General features: G+C 45.6%; 1 protein-coding gene across 1 annotated transcript; it reads right to left on the reverse strand.

The window, feature by feature from the left end:
* Positions 1 to 300: 300 nt before the first annotated feature.
* On the reverse strand, positions 301 to 24,738 carry LOC132405258 (transmembrane 4 L6 family member 5-like). The gene is made up of 4 exons (XM_059989943.1): positions 24,649 to 24,738; positions 9,634 to 9,714; positions 1,774 to 1,943; positions 301 to 1,511 (listed from the first exon to the last, which is right to left on the reverse strand). The coding sequence occupies exons 1-4, from the start codon at positions 24,709 to 24,711 to the stop codon at positions 1,337 to 1,339; spliced, it is 489 nt and encodes a 162-aa protein (XP_059845926.1). The 5' UTR covers positions 24,712 to 24,738; the 3' UTR covers positions 301 to 1,336.
* Between the last annotated feature and the right edge of the window lie 499 nt (positions 24,739 to 25,237).

Raw genomic sequence — 25,237 nt, forward strand, 5'->3', positions numbered from 1 at the left:
GTTGTCACCATATGTTAATGTGGAAAAGTGAACAGTAAACAGTTAATCTTACTGCAATCCTGTCCTCATTGACTCTGGTTTAACTTGGTGTTTAGTCAGAGTTTCAACACTGAGAACACTACAGCGAGATCTTGAAAAGTGAAACAGAATACAATTTTATTGATATTTCAGGAAAAAAACAATCAATAACCAGATCAGAAAAAACTTCAAACTTTAATAGTCCTAATCTATAAACTGGTTATTAATTTATTAACTAAATGAAAAGATAAAAACAGACATGAAAAAGATTGAGAAAAAAGCAAACTTCCACCTTACTCAAAACATTGAGAAGGGAATGCTATAAACACCACCAAAAAAGTGTTTTAAAAAAAGATCAGCCCCATTTGCAAAACATTTTGAAAAGCAAACTCTTGAAAAATGAAACAGAATACAATCTTATTAATATTTCAAGGAAAAAAAAGTAAGTTTACAAAACAAGTTGGAAACAATAAATTAAGTAGAGTAGGAGCAACTACATCGACAGCCAGGCTTTGTTGAAACATTCTTTTCAACATTTTAAGCAAATTTATTGTATTATTTTTGTTTTGTACAATTTTAGAGTGAGAAAAACATCATGTAAAAGTTCGGGCACCCCGAGAGATTTGAGCTCTCAGATAACTTTTACCAAGGTATCAGACCTTAATTAGCTTGTTAGGCCTATGACTTGTTCACAGTCATCGTTAGGAAAGGCCAGGTGAAGCAAATTTCAATGCTTTATAAATATCCTAACTCCTCAAACCTTGTCCCAACAATCAGCGGCCATGGGCTCCTCTAAGCAGCTGCCTAGCACTCTGAAAATTAAAATAAATGATGCCCAAAAAGCAGGAAGAGGCTATAAGAAGAGATCAAAGAGTTTTCAAGTAGCTGTTTCCTCAGTTCATAATGTAATCAAGACATGGCAGTTAACAGGAACGATGGAGGTCAAGTTGAGGTCTGGAAGACCGAAAACTTTCTGAGAAAACTGCTCGTAGGATTGCTAGAAAGGCAAATCAAAACACCTGTTTGACTGCAAAAGAACTTCACCCAAACATTTGCTTTGGGCCCTTTTCCATTTTTGTTATTTTGAAACTGTAAAAGATGGAAATAAATAAGTAATCTTGCTTAAAATATTAAAGAAATGTGTCATCTTTAACTTTATGCCTTTTGGAAATCAAGTCATCTTTTACTCGCTTAGCTATTCACAGTGACAGAAATTTTGACAAAGGGTGCCCAAGCTTTTGCATGCCACTGTATGAGAATTCCATCCAGTAAAACAAGCCTGTGATGTTCGGGAGGTCAATATGTGACCAACAAGCTGCTATCTACCAAAAATACAACCAAAAAATGCATTTATGATCTGAAAGCTACATAGAACAGCCTCCAGGCTACTGACTGCAAGGAGTATGGAGAAGAGTATTATATTCCAGACCACAATGTTCTTGGGTTCCACACAAGTTCCCCAGCGTGAAGAGTCATGCAGGTAGTTGGCAGCACTGCAGGCAAAAGATACAAAACACACCGCACAATCAGATCTGATATCACACACATGGAAAAAGCAGAAACTCATCAGGAGAGATTAGATCTGACCACACTAACCCCAGTACCAATGCACTGGGATAAAGAGAAAGGAGAAGTTACAACACATTTTGAATTAATTTACAATGAAAGAAAATTAAGTTTTCTTTGAATTGTGAATTACAGAAAAGTCACACTAATTAGAGGCAGAAGTTTTAGAGAGTAAGTACCAAGTGTTACCTGACATTCCTCTTCTGGAATGGGTAATTCCACAGCTGAGCATGGCCATTGTTGGGTAAGGTGACATTAGATAAGCAAAGAGGTCCATCTGCAAGTCCGCAGGCAGATATACCAAAACAAATTGCTGAGCCAACGATTGCTAATAAGGAGTAAAAGATGGAGGCAAACATCTGCAGACGGGGAATAAAAGACAGTTACTCAACCTATAATATACCTTCCACTTCCCTTAATATTCCTCTTGAATTCTGTTTTAGTTAGCTCCATTGTCTCCCAGGTCCTTAATATAACTTGACTGGGACTCCCAAGCCTGCAATGAAGATACTATCCAGGCTATGACAATGTCTCGAGTGCTAAAGTTAGCCAAAATACCTTTAAATCACACAGAGAAAACTATGATATCTATATATGCATTGCAATGTCTTGGTCTTGTATGTGAAGATTTTAGATGAGGGTCAATTGTGTAGGCACAAGAAACTGCAGGTGCTGGAATCTGCAGCAACAGACTATCTGTTGGGGGAGCTCAGTGGGTCTAGTAACATCAATGAGAGATAAGGAATTGTCAATGATTCAAGTTGAAATCCTGCTTCAGGGCTGACAATAAAGTGGGAAGTTGGCCAGTATAACGATTGGGGGGAGGAGCTGAGACAGGGGCCAGGGTAACTGAAAGTCTGAGGGCTGGTGGTTGGATGATAAACCAGTAGGGGAGGGGAAGGGCTGAAGATGGGACACAAGAGCAGGTAGATGGTAGATGGAGGTAGAACAATTCAGAAATAAAAACAGAAAAATCAGAAACAGGCAGCAGGTCAAGCAGCATCTGTGGAACAGAAGCGGAATAAACGTTTAATCTAAGGCCCGTTATCAGAAAAGTGAGAATGTTTACAAGCAACTTGTTTTGTCACTTCTCATGACCTGCTGAGTGCTTCTGTTTTTATTAGAAACTTTTAAGTTGTGTTCTGTCGATTTGGCACCTTAATTTGGTTGAAGTTTCCAAAATATTCAAGTAAGTTCTACAGGTAGATACAGAACTCCAGTAACCAGCATATAGGGAACTGGTGGTGTCACATCAGCTTATTTGCTGCATTATTAACTGTTGTATGTTAATACTCCAATAACCATCTAATTCATATTGTTTATCATATGTCACACAGTAGGAAAATACAATTTCCGAAGAACCTGATAGTTTAAAAGAGAATGTGGAGAGTTTGTTAAAGGGAGTGTGAGGGCCAACACTCAGACAGCTGATCACTGAACGATGAGAATTCCCAAATAATGGGTTACTGGAACTTTGTGGAGAAAGGGTTTGAAATTCAATTTTAAGGTTATTGTTTTCATAAACATACATCCACAGCGTAAATGCCATGAAATTAGCTTTTTGCAGCAGCAGAGTACATGACATTAACATGTGCTTGTCAAGTTTGTAATCTTGAAGGAACATAAAATTGAGATTTGAGATTTAAGCTTGGGGAGCCCAGTGGTAAGGAATACATAGAGACATGACTTTCAGAAATAAAACAAGGACAGGAAACACTCAGGGGATCAGGCTACATCTGTGGGAAGAGAAACAGAGCAAACGTTTCAGGTCAAAGACCCTTCAACAGAATCGTGACTGAGACATGAGACTTGTTTACACTATGAAAGTCCCACCCTATTTTGACTTATCAAAATGCTGCACCTCACACTTAAAGATGAGGGGCTGCAGATACTGGATAATGGAACAACAAACAATCTACTGGAGGAACTCAGCAAATTGAGGAGCAATGTGAAAGAAAGACATTGACAATTTCTTCTCCTTCCACAGATGCTGCTCGGCCTGCCGTTCCTCCAGCAGATTGCTTGTTACCTTACACTTAACTAGGTTCAATTCCACTTGCTGTTTTTCAGTCCCATGGTAACTTGCTTCATTATCTGTGGTCCTGTTTTGGTGTCATTTGCAAACATTAACCATGCCTTGTACATCTTCATTCAAATCATTTAGATAAATGAAGAAAAATGGGCCCAGCACCAAACTCTGAGGCACATCACTAATCAAAGGGGGAAAAGCTTCCACCATCAACGTCTGCTTCCTACCGTCAAGACAGGTAGCCAGCTCTCCCTTCATGCATTGTGATATCACCTTCCACACTACCCGTCCATGCAGGACTTACTAAGGTTCACATAGACAATATTCACTGCCCTTCCCTCATCAATCTTCTTAGTTACCTTTTCGACAAAGTCCTATAAATTTATGAGATGTGATTTCCCACACTCAAAACTCTGCTGACTATCCCTAATCAGAACATATCTATCCAAATGCTGGTAGATCCTGCCCTTCAGAATCGCTTCCAGTAATGTATTCACCACTGATGCCTGGCTCACCACCCCCTTCTTTTTTACTGGCTTTTTAAAATAATGACACAATATTAGCTGCTCTCCGGTTTTGAACATCACTTGTGGTGAACGAATATGCAAATATTTTTGTAAAGGCCCCATAATTTCTTCACTACCTTTTCACAAAGTCTAAGGATGCACTTGGCCAGGCCATGGGGATTTATCCACTTTAATGTATGTTAGGATTGCTAATGCCTCATTAGTAATTTGTTGCTGACGAGACAGTTCAAGGGGCAGGGATTCAGGTTCTTAGATCATTGGACTTGAACTGGAAGGGGACCAGCATCCAGGTGAGAAATTTGCAAGTGTCCATCTCCAGGTTTAACCTAGAGATTGACAGTGGAGGTCCCTGAACAGAAATGAGGCTGTTTAGACATTTGGGGGGAAATACCGTAGTCAATGACAGCAAGTTTGGTAGACAGGACTGTCAAAAGTGTAGCAAAGAAACAGGAAAGACTGCAGGCATAAACTGCAATTATTTCAATGCAAGAGGGTTAACAGGTAAGGCAGGTGAACTCAGGGTGCAAACTGGCCCAGGGGACTAGGACATAACAGAAATATGGCTATGAGATGGGCAGGACTAGCAGCACAATGTTCCAATACACAAACCCTGCAAATGTGATAGAAGTGTAAGCAAGAGTTCGAAGTACATTTGTCACCACATACTACACTTGAGATTCAATTTTTGTTGGCATTCACAGTAAATACAAAGAGAGACAATTGAATCATTGAAAAACTACCACCAGTGTGCCCAAAAATACCAGCTGTGCAATTACAAAATAATAACAATAATAAAAAATGATTTAAGTGAATCAACTGGGGAAATCTACTGAGTGTTTTTTATAAACTACCCACTAGTAACAGGGACATCAGATTCTAGAAAGGTGTAATAATAACAGGGTTGTCATGGTGGGAGATTTTAATTTCCCAAATATCAGTTAGCATCTCCCTAGTGTGAGGGGTTTAGATGGGGTGGAGTTTGTTAGATGTGTTCTGGAAGGTTTTCAGGAGAGTGTTTCAGGAGAGGCTGTACTTGATTTGGTATTAGGAAATGAACCTGGTCAGGTGTCAGATCTCTCAGTGAGAGAGCATTTTGGAGATAGTGATCTCCAATACTATCTCCTTTACCATAGCATTGGAGAGCGATAGGAACAGACAAGTTAGGGAAACGTTTAACTAGAGTAAGGGGAAATATGAGGCTATCAGGCAGGAACTTGGAAGCACAAATTGGGAACAGATGTTCTCAGGGAAATGCATGAAAGAAATATGGCAAATGTTCAGAGGATACTTGCGTGGGGTTTTGCATAGGTACATTCCAATGAGACAGGGAAAGGGTTGGGTACAGGAACCATGGTGTACAAAGGCTGTTGTAAATCTAGTCAAGAAGAAAAAAAATCTTATGAACGGTTCAAAAAACTAGGGAACGATAGAGATATTGAAGATTATAAGGCTAGCAGGAAGGAGCTTAAGAATGAACTTAGGAGAGCCAGAAGGGGCCATGAGAAGGCCTTGGCAGACAGGATTAAGGAAAACCCCAAGATATTCTACAAGTTTGTGAAGATCAAGAGGATAAGATGTGAGAGAATAGGACCAATCAAGGGTGACAGTGGAAAAGTGCTTATAGAACCGAAGGAGATAGCAGAGGTACTTAATGAGTACTTTGCTTCAGTATTCACTATGGAAAAGGATCTTGGTGATTGTAGGGATGACTTACAGCAAACTGAAAAGTTTGAGCATTTAGATATTAGAAAGCGGATATGCTGGAGCTTTTAGAAAGCATTAAGTTGGATAAGTCACCGGGACAGCATGATATGTACCCCAGACTACCATGGGAGGCAAAGGGTGGAGATTTCTGAGCCTCTGGTGATGATCTTTGCATCATGGGGATGGGAGAGGTTCCAGAGGATTGGAGGGTTGCAGATATTGTTCCCTTATTCAAGAAAGGGAGTAGAGATAGCCCAGGAAATTATAGACCAGTGAGTCTTACTTCAGTGGTTGGTAAGTAGATGGAGAACATTTGAAGAGGCATAATATGATTAGGAATAGTCAGCAAGGCTTTGTCAAAGGCAGGTCGTGCCTTACAAGCCTGATTGAATTTTTTGAGGATGTGGCTAAACACATTGATGAAGGAAGAGCAGTAGATGTGGTGTATATGGATTTCAGCAAGGCATTTGCAAGGCTTATTGAGAAAGTAAGGAGGCATGGGATCCAAGGGGACATTGATTTGTGGATTCAGAACTGGCTTGCCCACAGAAGGCAAAGAGTGATTGTAGACGGGTCATATTCTGCATGGAGGTGGGTGACCAGTGGTGTGCCTCAAGGATCTGTTCTGGGGCCTCTTCTCTTCATGATTTCTGTAAATGACCTGGATGAGGAAGTGGAGGGATGGGTTAGTAAATTTGCTGATGACACAAAGGTTGGGAGCATTGTGGATAGTGTGGAGGGCTGTCAGAGGTTACAACAGGACATTGATAGGATACAAAACTGGGCTGAGAAGTGACAGATGGAGTTCAACCCAGTTAAGTGTGAGGTAGTTCATTTTGGTAGGTCAACTATGATACAAAATATAGTATTAATGGTAAGGCTCTTGGCAGTGTGGAGGATCAGAGAGACCTTGGGGACCAGGTCCATAGGACACTCAAAGCTGCTGCACAGGTTGACACTGTGGTTAAGAAGGCGTACTGTGCATTGGCCTTCATCAATCGTGGAATTGAGTTTAAGAGCTAAGAGGTAATGTTGCAGCTATATAGGACCCTGGTCAAACCCCACTTGCAATACCGTGCTCAGTTCTGGTCACCTCACTACAGGAAGGACATGGAAACTATAGAAGGGGTGCAGAGGAGATTTACAAGGATGTTGCCTGGATTGGAGAGCATGCCTTATGAGAATAGGTTGAGTGAACTCGGCCTTTTCTCCTTGGAGTGACGGAGGATGAGAGGTGACCTGATAGAGGTGTACAAGATGATGAGAGGCATTGATCGTGTGGATAGTCAGAGGCTGAAATGGCTTTCCCAGGGCTGAAATGGCTAGCACAGGAGGACACAGTTTTAAGGTGCTTGGAAGTAGGTACAAGGGTAATTTTTTTTTATTACTCAGAGAGTGATGAGTGCGTGGAATGGGCTGCTGGCAACGGTGGTGGAGGTGGATGCAATAGGGTCTTTTAAGAGACTCTTGGATAGGTACATGGAGCTTAGGAAAATAGAGGGCTGTGGGTAACCTGAGGTAATTTCTAAGGCAAGAACATGTTCGGCACAGCTTTGTGGGCTGAAGGTCCTGTATTGCACTATAGGTTTTCTATGTTTCTATGAATCATAGGTTGTGGAATATTTTACTGTTGGGCTGAGTGAAGTTACCCATGCTGGTTTTCAGGAGCCTGATGGTTGAAGGGTAATACCTGTCCCTGAAGCTGGTGGTATGGGATCTAGGGCTCCTGTATCCTGTGATGGTCTGGGCTGCATCCATTGCTTTTTGTAGGATTTTCATTCAAGGACCTTGGTGTTGCCATACTAGGCCATAATGTAACTAGTCAGGATACAGTGCTCTGTGCATTTATAATTGTTTGTCAAGGTTGTAGATAATATGCCGAATCTGCACAAACTGCTGAGAATGTAGAAGTGATGCCATGCCATCTTTGTAATAGCATTTACACGCTAGCCCCAGAACGGATTCTCTGAAATTATAATGCCAATGAATTAAACACAAGAGACTCTCTCCACCCTTGATCCCCGATGAGGATTCTGGTTTTGTCCTACTGTACTCAATAATCAGCTCTTTAGTTTTGCTGATGTTGAGTGAGAGGTTGTTGTGGCACCATTTAACCTGATTTTCAATCCCCCTCCTATGTGCTGCTTTGTCATCACGCATGGCATTGGAGCTGTACTTAGCCTCACAGTAGAGCAAGGGTCTAAGCACACAGCTTTGTGATGCAGCTGTGCTGATGGTCAATCTGAACTGACTGTGGACTGTAAGTGAGAAGATTTACAGATCCAGTTGCACAAGGGGGTATTGTAGGTCTTGGCATGTATTGACTAGTTTTGAGGAGATGATAGTGCTGAATGCTGAATAATGTCCTGCTGTATGCCCTATGAGGGGTGATTGATAAGTTTGTGGCCTAAGGTAGAAGGAGTCAATTTTAGAAAACCTAGCACATTTATTTTTCAACATAGTCCCCTCCTACATGTTCACACTTAGTCCAGCGGTCTTGTAGAAGTGGTCCACAGCAGGGGTGATTGATAAGTTCATGGCCTGAAGGAGGTGAGTTTTTAACTTCAAAGTTTCTGCATTATCACTCAAAGAGTTGAACTGCACGTGCATGTAACGAGCGTCTTGGACCTCCAGGTGGTCCACCGCAGGGCAGGTAGTAGAAGAAGAATAGCCTTTAGCTCGGCAGTGGAGTTATCAGGGCACCGTCGTGACGGTGTTTCCGTAGCGAGCTATTCTTGTTTTATGAGGCCGAGTTGCTAACACTCGACACTCAACCCAACTTGGATTCGAACTTGGGAACCTTCGCTCCGTAGTCCAGTGCTGATATTATTGCACTACCAAGTGAGCCTAAAGTAGAAGGAGATGAATTATACAACTCTCGTTACATGATCTTTCAGTGAAAATGCAGAAAGTTTGAAGTTAATAACTCATCTCCTTCTACCTTAGGCCACAAACTTATCAATCACCCCTGCTGTGGACCACTTCTGGAGGTCCAAGACGCTGACTTCTACAAAGAAGGATCCGTATGCTCCACGACCGCTGGACTTAGTGTGTAAATGTAGGAAAAATAAATGCGCTAGGCTTTCTAAAATTGACCCCTTCTACCTCAGGCCACGAACTTATCAGTCACCCCTTGTATTTCATTCACTAAAAGGACACCCAGTTACAGTCTCTCTAGCAGGTACCTCCACATATCGGTCAAGAAGGAAGAGCAGATTTGCCTTTGATAAGAGAGAACATTACAGTAGTGCTTAGAGAGGATATTCAGGTACCGTCCAGTGAGGCCACATGGATAAAACTGAGGAACAAGTAGTGGTGGTCACTTTGATGGAACGGGGGTATCTGGATAATAACAACACCTATATTGGACTAGTAATTCTTGGCTACAACTTCACTTTCATTACTTTAACAGCAAACAAACTTTTCACCAAACTCTGGAACCGAGGAGTCAGCACCTCCCTCTGCAACTGGATCCTTCATTTTCTGACCAAACTGTGTCAGTCAGTATGGAGAGACTGAAACACCTTCACCAGGGTTATCCTTAACACTGATGCTCCACAAGGTCATGTCTTCAGCCCCGACTCCACATCCTGTACACTTATCACTATGCAGCCAGATTCTGCTCCAATCGTATCTGAGTGTTTGCAGATGATACGACCAGACTGGGCTGTACAGTGGAATAGATCTCAGAAGAGAGTGCTTGGAACTTTCCACAGAACTCTGACCTGTGGTGGGTCAGTGGTTCATTTTGAAAGGAGCCTCATTCTGACACTGTGAAGGCGGACTTACTTTTAGCCTGGAGCCTAGGCAGAAACAGCAACAGCATTCGGCAACAGCAGCAGTGTTGATCTTATAGGAAGCTACAATGACCTGCGAACATCAGAGACGGTAAAGACAAAGGATGTGTTTAGTATCGAGTCAGATGCCTCTGAAACGACCCGAGCCCACCAACTCCTCAACAGCTCCCAAGCCCAGGAGCCGCCACACCCTCCCACTGAACAGTCTGAGGTGCAGAGATACATGTACAGCGACCACCCTCTGAGATGGCCTTTCTCCGCCGGGGACACTGCCTGCAGGAGTGCACGTGAATCCTGGCGGACGTCATCAATCATGCTGCTTGTTGCGTTCTCTATACGTACCGTGGGTTACTCATAAAGAAACATATTCTGGAAGAAAATAACTAGAACTTTTATTTAAAAGCAAACAGCAACCATGTTTCAAACTGCCACACTTCTAGATCATTCTGTCAGTTCTGCGCATGCTCAGAACTCCGTCCAATCACGTGTTACACGTGACATCACCTGAGGGATCTATCCCGCTTCAGCCGGGTACAGCGGAGGGTGCGGGGCCCGACCTCGGCCGGGCTGGGCCTGATCCTATTACGGTGAGTGTCGGGAGGGCGCGGGGAAGTGGAGGGGGCCCGGACGTGCTTGTCGGACCCAGGCCTCGGGAGAGGGCCCCGCATAATGTGAGCCATCTCGCCGGGATGCCCACGGGGCCACTCTGAAGCGTTTCTTGTACGGGTCACTCCTGCACACAGGACTGGCCAAGTTGGCCATTCACGGGGTGAGGCGCCTAACAGTAGAAGGCCGACTGCCTGGCCCTTTTCCAAGGATACGTTGGAGGGGGAGCAAGCCGTCGCAATGGGAGACTTCCGGGAGCGTTGCACCCCTCCCCCCGGGGTATTGATTGTCTAATAAACAGTGGTAACCATATTTTAATTTCAGTGGACTCACTGTCTTGTAAATACCAAATGTCTGTACCTTGTGTACTTATGATGTAAATAAATTTCTATAGTTTTGTAAAAAGAAAGGTTCCTGCTGCTGGCTGGACCCCGGAGCAGAGCGAGCAAAGGGAGGCGCGGTCTGCAGCAAAGCCTCTGTCTCAGACTGCATGGGCTCTTTATGTGCTTCTGAAATACTTCTGATGCCTAAAGACTTCTAAAAGTGATGTGAATACTCTAAATGAGGAAAATAACTTCGAACATATCAACGATGGTCACACCCGTGATCTCAGGTCCACCTGCTGTGAACTCCATGCAGACTTTCCATTTTACAGCCCTTCGTCAATTCACCCTCAGCCTTCTCTGAACCATCTACTGGATCTTTAGCTCTTAATGAAAAAGACTTTACTCATAATAAACATATATTGTATATACACACTGCAGAACCTTTACATTCATGGGCATCCCATACAGTCGTGTACGCTTTTTAAGAGTAGACACTAAGTAAGTTTCCACTTTCAAACGATAATGAATCATGCATGTTGTAACAGACTAAAGTTCTTTACTTTTTAGGTAAAAATAACTACTACTGAACTGCTGTTAAAAACTGACTACACCCTCAGCGTTGTCTTGAGGCCTGGGATGTGCCAGTCTACAGCATTCCCTTACAGGCACCTCGTTGTGACGGAAGCCTACCTTGTACACGAAGATGAAGTGCATCCGGGACCGTCCGGAGTGTGCTACAGCCGTGCTCCACCTGCAGGAGTGCTGAAGACGTTGCACAACTTTACATCTCTATCAGCAACACGGAAAGATTCCTGTTGAATTGTCTTTTTTCCTTCCGTTGTCTCTAGGGCGGTTTCACCACCTGCCATTCCTCTTCTGTTGATCCCCCCTCTCGATAGAGGGCCTCCGAGCTGGAGGCTGGGGTTTTGGAGCTCACGGTGGCTGGTCACTGGTTGCTGGAGATGAACTGGGACACAAACCCTTGCGTCCGCCTCCATGCTCTCTTTTCAAATCGGTTTGCAAGGAGGTGGGTGGAAGCCTCTCCCCGCTGCAGCCGTCCTTAGTGATATGTCTCGGAAAGCTCTGACAAGAGGGTCCCTCTCACCATCAATCAAACTATATCTCTGTGCTTTTTATTATGGCGATCAGGCGTCTAACCAGACAGTTTGGACAGTCTGCTCCGGGATCCACTCCACCATATCCATAGAGTCTCTGTCCCGTAGTGTTCCATACTGGCTAATGGATTTTGGCCAAAGGTGTTTGATTGGATGAATTCTTCCGTAAAGGACTGGAGGTAGCTCTGGGACGTTTTGTAGTTGAGAGAAATGATTCTTAAGGAGTCCATTTAGAATGTGCTGACACAGAAAGAACGTGCAAAGCAACTTGCAGGGCAACGTATAAACCAATTTGCAAAATCAGGATGAAACAATAGCTTGCTGATTAAAGAAGCGATACGGGTAACGGGAAGACATGCTTAACGGTTGAACAATAACGGTGTTAATGCGCTGAGGCTGATAAGTGGGCCAAAGGGGTAATCACATTTGTAATTTTGTAATGAGATTAAGGAAGAATGTCTGCACCTCACATGGGTGCAACTCACAAAGTCGTAAACAAGTAGGGTATAAAAAACTGTGCAAAGTGTAATTCGGCACTCAATCTAGCAGGAGCTGGTTGGGTCCGACTCTGCAGACTCGAAAAATAAAGTTTACCGTTCTGCAAATTGCTGAGACTCAGTGTGTTTCTGACAGTAGTGAAGGAGCCAGACCCACCATCCACACCACCAGAGATAGGTACAACCCTGGCACGTGGTGCCCTGCTACTTTTGGTCCACATGTCGCCTGACACAGCCATACATGCAGGTGCTCATCAGGGCAAGGGCAGAGTTGTGTATTTTTTTGCCCCCATTTCCTAGGGACCTATGCAACGTGATCTGACGGGCTCATCTTGGACCCCAGGTAAACTCAGTACTGATCTATCGTTGCCCCTTATCTCAAGAACCAATTCCCGTAAATTTCATGGGTCCTCTTGAGCGTCTTCACATCTCTTCAATAATGTGGTGACTATAATTCAACATAACACAGATGAGGCTGAACTAGTGTTTTATAAAGATTTAGTTAAGACCATAAGACGTTTGGACAGAATTAGGCCACTTGGCCCATTGGTAGCGTCGTCGATAAAGTCCACAATGTATATGCGTTTGTTATGAACCATTTACTGGGGCTGCCCTGAATAATTTGTTCTCCATTATCCAAATCCCTCTACCCCTCAACCCCTTTGGAACAGTGAATTGAACTCCCTTTGTGTTAACTACATGCACATTTCAAAAGTAAAATTAATTAAAAACCATGGTAATGTAACACTTTAAACAAAATCTTCTGATTATCTAAGCCAAGACTGAACTGAATGTGTGTCCGGTGAGTGCTTCCCCCCCCCCCCCCCCCCGTTGCTTCAGTGTAACACAGCAGGGTCTGAGTAAGCCTGGGACCCATCCCCATACTCGTTTGGGACTTGCTGTGCGATACGGTAGAGTAAGACTGTTTCTGGTGACTGCTCATCTTGCTAAACAATCAGACCAGTGCAATATGCTATTGTTTCAGCTGCTCCCAACATCTCGGGATGAGAGTGGTGGGACTTTGAGACTCCCTCTCGATGCTCAAGTGTTTGGATAAACTTGTACACTTGCTTATAGACATCAATAGAACAGCGCCACACCCAGAGAGTTGCACATTTGAAATTATTTTTTCATAACTACATTCCAAATGCCTAGCCTTTGGCCAAAGTATTCATCAATGCCAGTACAGATGAAGTCTCCCACTCCTATAAGTGCCCGCCCGATGTGCCGAGCTGCTCTAGCATCTGCAGTCTCGTTTATATCAGCATGCCTATTTTTCCTACAGGGTAGTTCCTGCTTTCGTCCTGCTTGCAGTTTTGGAACCGCGTCGTTTAAGAAATAACAAGCAGAGGCTCTCAAGTGGCAGATGAGTACTTTACTAGTCCTCCTGCACTTCTCCAAGCCCCAACTTGCAATGCAGACTCACAACCCAGTCGGCAGATGCACTGTGATCAGCCGGTGGTTCAGCGCAGCACCACCAACATGAAATCCAAAGTGAATTTAACCGGTACCCCTGCAAAATGCTATCTGTGGAGAGCCGGGCAAACCAGTGTCCACCTCCTGGCAATGTCTGCATTGGCAAATTGCATTGTGCAAAGGTTGGGTAGAAGTTATGGGTGAAGAGGTTGACATGGGCCTCATGGAATCATTAGACCACCAAGGAAAAAGGTTGGACAATGTTGCATTGTATAAAGGCAGAAATACTGTTGATAATCAATTTGCCAGGGTGGAAACTTTAAAAACTAGTGAGCATATCTTTAAGTTGAGATGAGAGAAGTTGAAAGTAGATTAATGAGTCATAAAGTAAAAAAAAGCACAGCACAGGAACAGGCCTTCGGCCTATCTAGTCCGTGTCTAACAATTTGAACTGCCTTCTCCCATCGACCAGCACTGGGATCATAGGCCTCCTTGCCCCTGCCTCCATGCACCTACCAGAACTTCTCTTAAATGGTGAAATTGAGCTCAAATCCACCACTTGCGATGGCAGCTCATTCCACATTCCCATGACCCCCTGAGTGAAGTTTCCCCTCATGTTTCCCTTAAGCTTTTCACCTTTCACATTAAACCCATGACCTCTATCAAACTTCCCCTCAATATCCTACGTTCAAAGTAATAAAGTCCTAACCTACTCAATCTTTCCTTATAACTCAGGTCCTCTTGTTCCAGTAACATCCTTCTAATTTTTCTCTGCACTCTTTCAACCTTGTTTACATCTTTCCAGTAGGTAGGTGACCAAGCTTCACTGAGTACTCAAATTAGGCCTCGCCAACATCTTTTACAACTTCAACATAACATCCCATGTCCTCTATTCAGTACTTAGATTTATGAAAGCCAATGTGCCAAAAGTTTTCTGTAGGTCCCTACTTACCTGTGATGTCACTTCCAGTGAATGATGGACCTATATTCCCAGAACCTTCTGTTCTACCACACTCCTCGGTGCCCTACCGCTCACTGGTCTGTCCTACCAAAGTGTAACACGCCACACTTGTCTGCATTAAATTCCGTCTGCCATTTCTAACTCATTTTCCCATCCGCCGTGACATTTCCCCTGACTAGTAATGCCATCCCTTCTCCTTTAATCCCTGCCACTCTTTCACATCTAAAACATCGGGACCCTGGAATACTGAGCTGCTAGTCCTGCCCCTCCTGAAACCAAGTCTCACTAATAGCTACAATATCATAATTACATGTGTCCTGAATTCATCTGCCTTTCTTACAATACCTCCTGCATTGAAATACATGCAGCTCAAGACATTAGTCACACCACGCTCAATCTTTTGATTCCTGTCTTTGTCTGAGGTCTCAGCAGCATCTGTCTCCACAACCTCTCCACTGTCTATTGTGTCACTCTGAATTCACTTTGCAAAATATCGTAACTCTTGCTACCTTTGCCATTGGATCGAGCCCTCTGGCTATTCACCCTCCCACTGAAGAATGTTGAGGCCTTAGTCTGAGATGTCCTGGACCCTGACAACAAACCATCTGGGAATCTCGTTCTTGCACAAAGAACCTCTTGTCCGTCCCCCTAACTAACTGAACCCTTATCAGCACAGCTCGCCTCTTCTGCACCTTCTTTAAGAGACTACTAGACAGGTATATGGAGGAATTTAAGGTGGGGGGGGTTATATGGGAGGCAGGGTTTGAGGGTCGGCACAACATTGTGGGCCGAAGGGCCTGTAATGTGCTGTACTATTCTATGTTCTATGTTCTCTTCTGAGTCAGAACCAGACCCAGTGCCAGAGACCTGACTGCTGTAACCTTCCTCTCCTAGGTCACCCCCCCCCACCCCCCAAGCGCATCCAAAGTGGTATACGTGTTGTTGAGTGGGGTGGCCACAGGGGTACTCTACACTGGCTGTGAAACACTTTCCCCCTTCCTGACCATCACCCAATTTACTGTGTCCTGCACATTGTATGCAACCATCTTTCCTTATGTCCTATCGATCACCCCTCAAGCCTTCTGAACAATCTGGAGCTCATCCAGTTCCAGCTCCTTAATGTGGAGTGTTAGAAGCTGCAGCCTGTTGCACTTCTTGCGATTGTAGTGGTCGTGGACAATGGCAGTCTCCCTGCCATCCCACATCTTGCAAGAGGAGCTTTCCACTATCCTGCCTGGCACCCCTACTGTTCTAACTGAGCAAACATGTGTACGTTTGAATTTACAAGAGAGTGGTGGTGCCCAGGTTGGTGGTGGAAGCAGATATGATAGTGACATTTAAGAGGTACGTAGGGACACGAACTGACAGGGAACGGAGGGATATAGATCATGTGCAGGCAAGTGGGATTCGTTAGACTTGGCAACATGGTCAGCACAGACATCGTGGGCCGAAGAGCCTATCCTGTGTTGTACGTTTCTGTGCCGTATATCTCTATCACTCCGGATTCGGCAATTAACAACAGCCCCTGACCAACCATTGTTTCTCATAGTTTAAAGGTGCTTGGAAATAGGTATCGATGGGATGTCAGGGGTAAGTTTTTCACAGAGAGTGCTGGGTGTGTGGGATGCACAGCAGTGATAGTGGATATAATAGGGTCTTTAGGGGCAGCTTAGAAAAATAGTGGGCTATGCTGTAGGGAAATTCTAGGCAGTGTCTGGAGTGGGTTACATGGTTGGCACAAAATTGTGGTCTGAAGGGTCTGTAATGGGCTGTAAGTTTCTATGTTCTATATTATCTAACTCATACAACGTCAAACTCAAGCTTCACAACTGCGTACCATTACATATTGAAGCATCCTTAATAACTGCCTAGACTCACTCATCAGACAAAATGGAAGCAGTGCTAATTCAGGAAATGTAACAAGGTTGTGTAGCTGTTAGGATATTATAACCAACTGGCCTACACTGTCCTCACCTATAGTACAATGTAGAAGACAAACCAGGTTCTCGGCCCGAAACGCCGACTGCTTATTTATTTCCATGGATGCTGCCTGACCTGCTGAGTTCCTCCAGCATTCTGTGTGTGTTGCACTGAAATTCAAGCATCTGTGGAATCTCATGTTTGGAAACACCCATGTCTGAACATGCCTTGTCCTGCACAATTATAACCAAGTTGTGATCATAGTTTTATTTGGATCCTGGTGCTGTAAGGGCAAAATTAAAATAAAAACTTTTGGTGGGGACGTCACGTGGGTGCCGGACAGGATGGCTGCATGTTAGTGGAGCTCCGACAACCCACCATAAAATTCTATCAATTAGAGCATATTTATCCTGCCTTATTCGAATACAACTGTTCTACAGTTAAAAACTACTTTTTTCACTAAAAAATAACAACTTTGCGAGATAATTCAGTGCAATGCCAAGACCTTCGAAGAGGGCTACAGCAAGCCACGTGGCTATGAGACAGGGCCCGCAATCCAAAGCTCAAGGCACACTAACTACACCGACGGACCGGCTCCAACACGGAGAATTTACTGGCTGAGGTTAGCCGTAGAAGTTCCATTCTGCTCGGGGTGGCTACCGATGTACCTACAATTAAAGGAACGACAATGGAGTTGAAGAACAATGCCATTCAAGAGAGGCTGATGGAAGCCGAGGGTCGCCTCTGCAGTGTGGAGGATGCCACTGTGCAACCGGTGGGTGCCAGCGAGCAGAATAATAAACGCTTGGACCTGCTGTGGAGCCGTGTCGAGGAGCTTGAGAACAGCAGCAGACGGAACAACGTCAGGCTGGTCGGTCTAAAGGTGGGTGCAGAAACGGGCGGTCTGATTAAGTGTGCAAGGAACCATGCCCGAGGGATTTGGCGTCGAACTGAACACAGAGTTTGAGATTGAGAGGGTGCACCGGGTCCCGGTTCTGAGGCCGGGCAAGGATTGTCCCCCCCCCCCACCCCAGGCTGGTATTAATACGATTCTTGTGCTCTTCGGCCAGAGAGAAAGTGCTGCAAGCGCCCAAAGCAAAAAGAGGAGTTGAGTGGGAGGGATGCAAAGTCTCCTTCTTTCCGGATATGTCCAGGGAATTGGCTGAAAAACGGAGGGCATGTCTACGGCTGCAAAGAGTCAACGTGAGGTATACACTCACTTATCCAGCAGTTCTATGCTTCACGTGGAAAGGAAAGAACAAGTTCTTTACTACTGCAGCAGCAGTGAAATTCATTCATGAAAGTGCGGCACTGGCATTGACTGAGAGACAGTAATAGGTGAAGTACAACAGGGTGGGTGGGGAGCTGGATAAAGCCGTCTGTTTAGTGCTAGGCCTACTAGCTGGCACGGTACTTCGCAGACCATATCATGTGTCTCTTTCTTTTCTGTTTCTTTGTAGAGTTTATCTGGCCTATTTGTTTTCATTTGTTAGTTAATCTGGCAGGAATATATTATCGCTGGTTTTGGGTTATGTTGGTTGTTTAATTGTTTGAAAGCGCAGCATTTGCAGTGTTTATTGGCAATAATCGAGCACAGGGATAGAGTTCAGCAGGTTTTTCTTTGGATTTTTTTTGGAATTATTGCATTCCAGACAGTCATCCGGGAAAATGTATATTTTTGCAACGTGTGCATGAAGTTTAAGACATGAAAATGGTTAATTTTATATCATGGAACATTAATGGGTGTGGAAACCCAATCAAGAGGAAAAAGATTTTATCATACTTTAAAGGTAAACAAGTTGATGTTGCATTTGTCCAGGAAACATGTTGAAGCACTGAAATTTAGAAGAGATCTATATGCATCACCATTTAATCAAGACCAGGAGGAGCTGAATCAGTTTTTTGCTAACATAAAATTGCCTACATTACCCCCACAACAAGCGGAGTTCTTGAATGCCCCAATTACTGAGGATGAGGTCAGACAGGCTATTGCGGCTATGAAAGTGGGGAAATCTCCAGGTATGGATGGCTTCCCAGTTGAGTATTATAAGAAATTTCTGGACATATTGGCTCCTATTCTAACAAAAATCTATTCAGAAGTATTTAATTTGGAATCTTTACCTAATACATTTAATGAAGCATTAATATCGTTGATCCCAAAAAAAGACAGGGATGCAATAGACCCTTCCAATTATAGGCCTATAAGCTTAATTAATGGGGACTGTAAGATACTGACTAAAATACTGGCTTCACGATTAGAGAAAGTATTGCCATCTATAATTAACACTGACCAGGTTGGCTTCATTAAAGGCAGATCCCCAACTGACAATTTAAGGAGATTACTGCACTTAATGTAGCTGAACTCCCCAAGTAGTATCCCAGTTGCTGCCATCTCCCTGGACACCGAAAAGGCCTTTGACAAGGTTGAGTGGAGATTGTTAGCCATGGCCTTGTCATTCTTTGGGTTTGGCTCTATCTTTAAAGCATGGATTAGAATTTTGTATAAAAACCCTAAGGCTACAGTTATTACAAATAATATCATATCCCCATTTTTCAACATTTCACAGGGTACATGCCCCCTCTCCCCACTGTTACTTATGATTTTTTTTGGAACCGTTGGCAGTCATGATTAGAGCAGGTCCAAATATTAGAGGGCTGAAGGGAGGTGTAAAGGAGCATAAGTTGATGCTATATGCTGATGATATTTTATTCCTGATTAGTGACCCTCCTAATTCCTTACCCCCATGAATGAAAACAATTCAATTATATTCTGAAGTGTCTGGTTATAAAATCAACTGCAGTAAATCTGAGGCTATGCCAATGTCAAAATTGTGTTATTCAAATTCAGTCTCTCAGTTTAATTTCAGATGGGAGCCAGTTGGAATGAAGTATCTGGGGGTCAAACTCAGTCAGAGTTTGGATGAAATAATTACTTTAAATTATGATCCGTTGTTGGGTAGGATAAGAAATAATCAGTATAAGTGGGGAGCACTGCGACTATCACTCTGGGGTAAAGTCAATGTAGTTAAAATGGTCATAGCACCTCAGTTTAACTATCTTTCTTTGATGCTTCCTTTAAATATTTCAGATTTGATCTACAAGCAATACAACAAAATTATCAGTGACTTTCTGTGGGATAAGAAGAAGCCCAGAATTAAAATGAGTAAGGTGTACATGTCCAGGGACATGGGAGGGCTCAGTCTACCAGACGTCAGGGCATATAAATTATCCTTTGAAATGACCAAGTTAGCTAAACATTGGGACAGAGCTGATGTTGATTTAGATTGGGTAGTTATAGAACGGAGCTTGGCTGCACCACATTCTCCCCTTAACATTCTCTCCCAACATGTGGAAAACAAGACTAATCTAAATCCTATACTATTTCACTCAAGGAGTGTGTGGAGTACAATTCATAAAGCTTGTAAAATGTCACATTTAAATCAGTTATACTCTGGAATAACCCTGCGATATGCATTGGGGAAAGAATGGTGTACTGGAAAGAATGGAGGATTGAAGGTGTAAATACAGTAGGTGATCTCTATGAAAATGGGATTTTTATGTCGTATGCGGATTTGCAGAGGAAATATAACTTCGTAGATATAACTTTGGAGAACTGCTGCGGCGGGGCTTTGGTGTGCCGCTGCACCTTGGCTGCTTGGCACTGTGTGCACGTTTTGGCCCATTTGCTGACCTGTTTGCGAAGTCCATGCCACGCGAACTTGCTGGAGACCAGCCGGAAGGTTGTCCTGACGCCGCCAGGCTGCCAGGACGATGGGGCGAGGTTGGCCAGTAGCCACGTCGCACAGGAGGGTCCTCTCACCTGGGCCTACGAGAAAGTCCTGCAGCTGCTAAACCAAGACTGCGGTTCTGTAGCTGGGCATCTCGTCCTCTGCCTGCTGCACCTCCACCAGAGCTATATAGTCCACCCCCAGGGACAGAGCCTGGACAACTGGTCTGGAGAGTGCGTCCGCCACGACGTTGTCCCTTCCCGAGATATGCTGGATGTCCGTCGTGTACTCGGAGATGTAGGACAGATGTCACTGCTGGCGAGCCGACTAGGATCGGACACTTCCGTGAATGCGGTGAAGGGCCTGAAATGCTGGATTGCCAGATCCAGTGCCAACAGCTCCCGGTCGAAAGCGCTGTACTTGAGTTCGGGTGGTCGTAGGTGCTGGCTGAAGAACATCAGGGGTTGCCAGCGCCCCTCGATGAGCTGCTCCAGCACCCCACTGACTGCTGTGTTTGATGTGTCCGCTGTGAGGGCAGTTGGAACGACCGTTCTGGGGTGCACCAGCATCGCGGCATCTGCCAAGGCTTCCTTGGCTTTGACGAAAGCGGCCGTGGCCTCCTCATCCCAAGTAATGTCCTTGCCTTTACCCAACATCAGCGTGTACAAAGGGCGCATGATACGGGCTGCTGAGGGGAGGAAACGGTGGTAGAGGTTCACCAGACCAACAAACTCCTGCAGGCCGTTGACTGTGTTGGGCCGGGCAAAGTGGTGGATCACGTCTACCTTGGCGGGCAGAGGTGTTGCCCCGTCTTTGGTAATCCTGTGGCCCAGGAAGTCGATGGTATCGAGACCGAACTGGCATTTGGCCAGGTTGATCCTGAGGCCAAAATCACTCAGGTGGGAGTAGAGCTGGCGGAGGTAGGACAGATGCTCCTGATGACTACTGCTGGCTGTAAGGATGTCGTCCAAATAGATGAACGCAAAGTCCAGGTCGCATCCATTAGCCGCTGTAACGTCTGTGCGGCATTCTTCAGGCCGAACAGCATGCGGAGGAACTCGAAAAGGACGAACGGGGTGATGAGTGCTATTTTGGGGATGTCTTCAGGGTGCACCGGGATTTGATGGTATCTCCGGACGAGGTCTACTTTGGAAAAGATTCTTGCCCCGTGCAGGTTTGCTGCAAAGTCCTGAATGTGCGGCACAGGGTAGCGGTCCGTTGTGGTAGCCTCGTTCAGCCTGCGGTAGTCGCTGCATGGTCTCCAACCCCCGGCTGCTTTGGGCACCATGTGCAGGGGGGAGGCCCACGGGCTGTCAGACCTCCGTACGATCCCCAATTCCTCCATCCTCTGGAACTCCTCCTTTGCCAGGCGGAGCTTTTCCGGGGGGAGCCTTCATGCGCAGGCGTGGAGGGGTGGTCCCTGGGTCAGAATGTGGTGCTGTACCCTGTGTCTGGGCATGGCTGCCGTGAACTGCGGTGCCAGAATCGATGGAAAGTCCGCCAGGATTCTGGTGAATTTGTTGTCCGACAGCGTGATGGAGTCCAGGTGTGGGGCCGGCAACTTGGCTTCACCCAGGGAGAACGTCTGCAAAGTGTCGGCGTGGACCAGTCTTCTCCCTTGCAAGTCGACCAGCAGGCTGTGAGCTCGCAAAAAGTCCGCCCCCAGGAGTGGTTGGGCCACCGCGGCCAGTGTGAAGTCCCATGTGAACCGGCTGGAGCCGAACTGTAGCTACACTGTGCAGGTGCCATTTGCAGCCCTCAGGGTGGGTCCTGGGTTCCTGTTGCGGGTGTCGTACCCCGTCGGGGGCAAGACGCTGATTTCCACTCCAGTGTCGACCAAGAAGAGGCGTCCCGACTGCTTGTCCCATACGTACAAGAGGCTGTCCTGGTGGCCAGCCGCCATAGTCATTAGTGGCAGCTGGCCCTGGCCCTGGCCCTGGCCCTTGCAGGGCGGATGACAACGGTGGGCTTTTATGCCCCACCGCTGGTGGTAGCAACACCACTATTCACTGTCCTCTTCACTCCTGCCTCTTGTGTTGTGTGCGCCCCCCTGCCGGGCCTGGTCTGGTCTGCTGTAGCTACACTGTGCAGGTGCCGTAGGTCTGTATTGTGCTGCCGTTTGCGGCCCTCAGGGTGGGTCCTGGCTTCCTGTTGCAGGTGTCGTACCCCGTCGGGGGGCAAGACGCTGATCTCCGCTCCGGTGTCGACCAAGAAGCGGCATCCCGACTGTTTGTCCCAGATGTACAAGAGGCTGTCCTGGTGGTCAGCCGCCATAGGCATTAGCGGCAGCTTGCCCTGGCAGGGCGGGCTTCTGTGCCCCACCGCTGGTGGTAGAAGCACCACTGTTCATTGACCTCCTCACTCCTGCCTCTGTGTTGTGTGCACCCCCCTGCCGGGCCTGGTCTGGTCTGCTGTCGGGCGCGTGGCCTGGCAATCTGACCGACGCTCTCCCTCTTGGCTTTCCACAGCACGTTGGCCCGGGCCGCCACTTTCTGGGGGTCGCTGAAATCTGCATCGGCAGTATGTCCTCGGGCAATTGCTCTAGGAACGCCTGCTCAAACATGAGGCAGGGCTTGTGTCCGTCACAATTTTGGTTGTATGTTAATTTAAACTTAAATTAGAAGTTTTTTTCTGTTTCTTAGTTTTATATGTTTTCCTGTCATGGGATGTCTGTAAATATGCTGTACTGTATCTGCTCTATGATATGTTGTGCTGCTTTGTAAAATAAGAATAAATAATAAAAATTTGAATCACAAAAAAATAAAAACTTTTGTGGAGTTATTTACCGTAATCACCCCGGAAACTTCAGGAAATGTGAAATGAACCCAAAAGAAGACTGAAGCTCTGATGAAGGCAGTTCCGCTGACGACTGTATAGAGAGAAACGCTTTCATTGCGGTTCAGAGAAACGACATCAGTATTGCGAAAAGGTTTTGTTTTAAATTCGGTTGGAGTGGAGGAGTGGGGAGACATTAGAGGACTAATTCTTCCATTTTTGACGAAGGGACTCAGGGCTAAAACATTAACCTATTTCTCTCCCCAGAAATGTTGCCTTACCTACTGAGTGTGTCTGGATTTCCTGAGTGAAATCCTGTTCTGTGCTGCTTCTTACCCCTTCTCTGATCGCACAACACCGTAACCTAAACTTTCCCCCACTGCTGAACTCCTTGAACCCCGAGACTCCGTTTTTTTTAAAAAAAAATCCCAAAACGCTTTTATCTCTGTTCTGCCGAAGGGTTTTGGCCCGGAACGTCAACTGTATTTTTTCCTGCTGAGATCCTCCAGCATTTTGTGTGTGTTGTTCGGATTTCCAGCATTTGCAGATTTTCTCGTGTTTATCCCTGTTTATTTCCACTTTGTAGTTCAGCTCCCTCCATTTCCCTTGCTCTTTCCCTTACCTTCCCTTGTCTTCATCTAGCAGCGAGACCTACCCCTCCTCTCCTGTACCTGTAAGGTTAACACGGGTCCCGCCAGGCGGTTTCCACAACCCCTATCAAGAGTGCTAGACAGACAAGGTTAGAGAACAGGTACAGTTACCACAGTGTAATCACCCAACACAATACCCGTGAACTCACAAAAAAGGTCCGTCTCTCGCCAAGCTCTTCCAATATACAGGTATCCCCGCGAGACTACGCTACCAAACTTTGATTCCTTATTGCGTTTGCAAACCAACTTATTGCATATTTATTGCTCCCACAGCGAACTCTTATAGCCACTGCTGCAATGCACAGAGGCTACCTGTAAAGAACGGCGTTTCATGACCTGAGGTCATGACGAAGGACGGGCTTCACCCTGGTCGGCATGGAGTCGGAGACCAGCTGTCCCCACCCATCTCCTCTCTGCCTCGCACCTTCCAAAGACATACGGCTTGGGGTTAGCACACCACGTTGCCCAGTACATCCCGATGCAAACGATGCATTCCGCCATGTTTAGACGTACGCGTGAAATAAGCGAGTGACAGGATTGAACAATCAGTTTGTTCACTGTTGTGGTTTTCCAGATGAGAATAGTGGAACTGAACAGGGCAGACAGAAAGAAAGCCTTTGGAAGTCGCAGACAAGCTTGTGAGAAAGGACAGACATCGTCCAGATGTCTTTACACTGAAGCGCATACCGCCTGCCATAATATGAATGCGCAAATTATCTGAACAGGGCTGATTTGATACAGTAGAACAGCTCTGAACCCACAAAAAGCATACATCCCTCGCCAAGCCGTTCCAGTATACCGGTACCAAACAGTCCGCTCTGACTTAGCGGGATTCTATTTTCCTACTTTGGGTTACATCGTCGTAAAAGCAACTTCCCTAAGCAACATTTGATGCAGATTACAATTGTTCTCGTATATCAGCGTGTACACTAGTCGGGCACGAATTCTTCTCTACACGTTTAAGGCTGATCATTGCTGGAATGTAACCCCACGTTCTAAGTAAATAAACTTACCAATAATCCGCTTCCCCAAAGTCCGACCTGAGCCATGATCGTCCAGGGGATATGATTCTTCATTAAGTGGACAGTTTCTCCATTTGGGAAAAGCAAAGCGAGACTGGCCACCATGGAGGTAAGTGCCAGAGGTATGAGACACAAGGCTATACAGCGAGCACAGCAGCCAGCGCCCATACTGCCTGTGACTCCGAAGCCAAAGGTAACTCTTGGAAAATGAAGTCGTCGCCGGGATGTCCTGCTCTTTTCAAGCCTCTATACCTCCTTCTGGACTCACTCCTGACCGGAAAGGGATGGGACTAAACCACTGGCGACACAGCTCCCCTGCTGTCTTTGAAACAAAGTTGGTTGACAGTAAAAACTTATTCTGACCACGTCATGTGACGTTCGGCAGATCTGACTCAGCCTCTCTTCGTCCATCAACGCTACCCTCAACCGCATCTTTCATTTCGCGCACGTCTACCCTCCTGCCACCCTACCAGGGATAGGGTCCCTCTTGTCCTCACCTCACCAGCCTCCAGTCCAGCCCACAATTCTCCATATCTTCCGCCACCTCCAACGGGATCCCACCACCAAGCGCATCTTTCCC

Source organism: Hypanus sabinus, chromosome 2 (assembly GCF_030144855.1).
Source record: "Hypanus sabinus isolate sHypSab1 chromosome 2, sHypSab1.hap1, whole genome shotgun sequence".
NCBI lineage: Eukaryota > Metazoa > Chordata > Chondrichthyes > Myliobatiformes > Dasyatidae > Hypanus > Hypanus sabinus.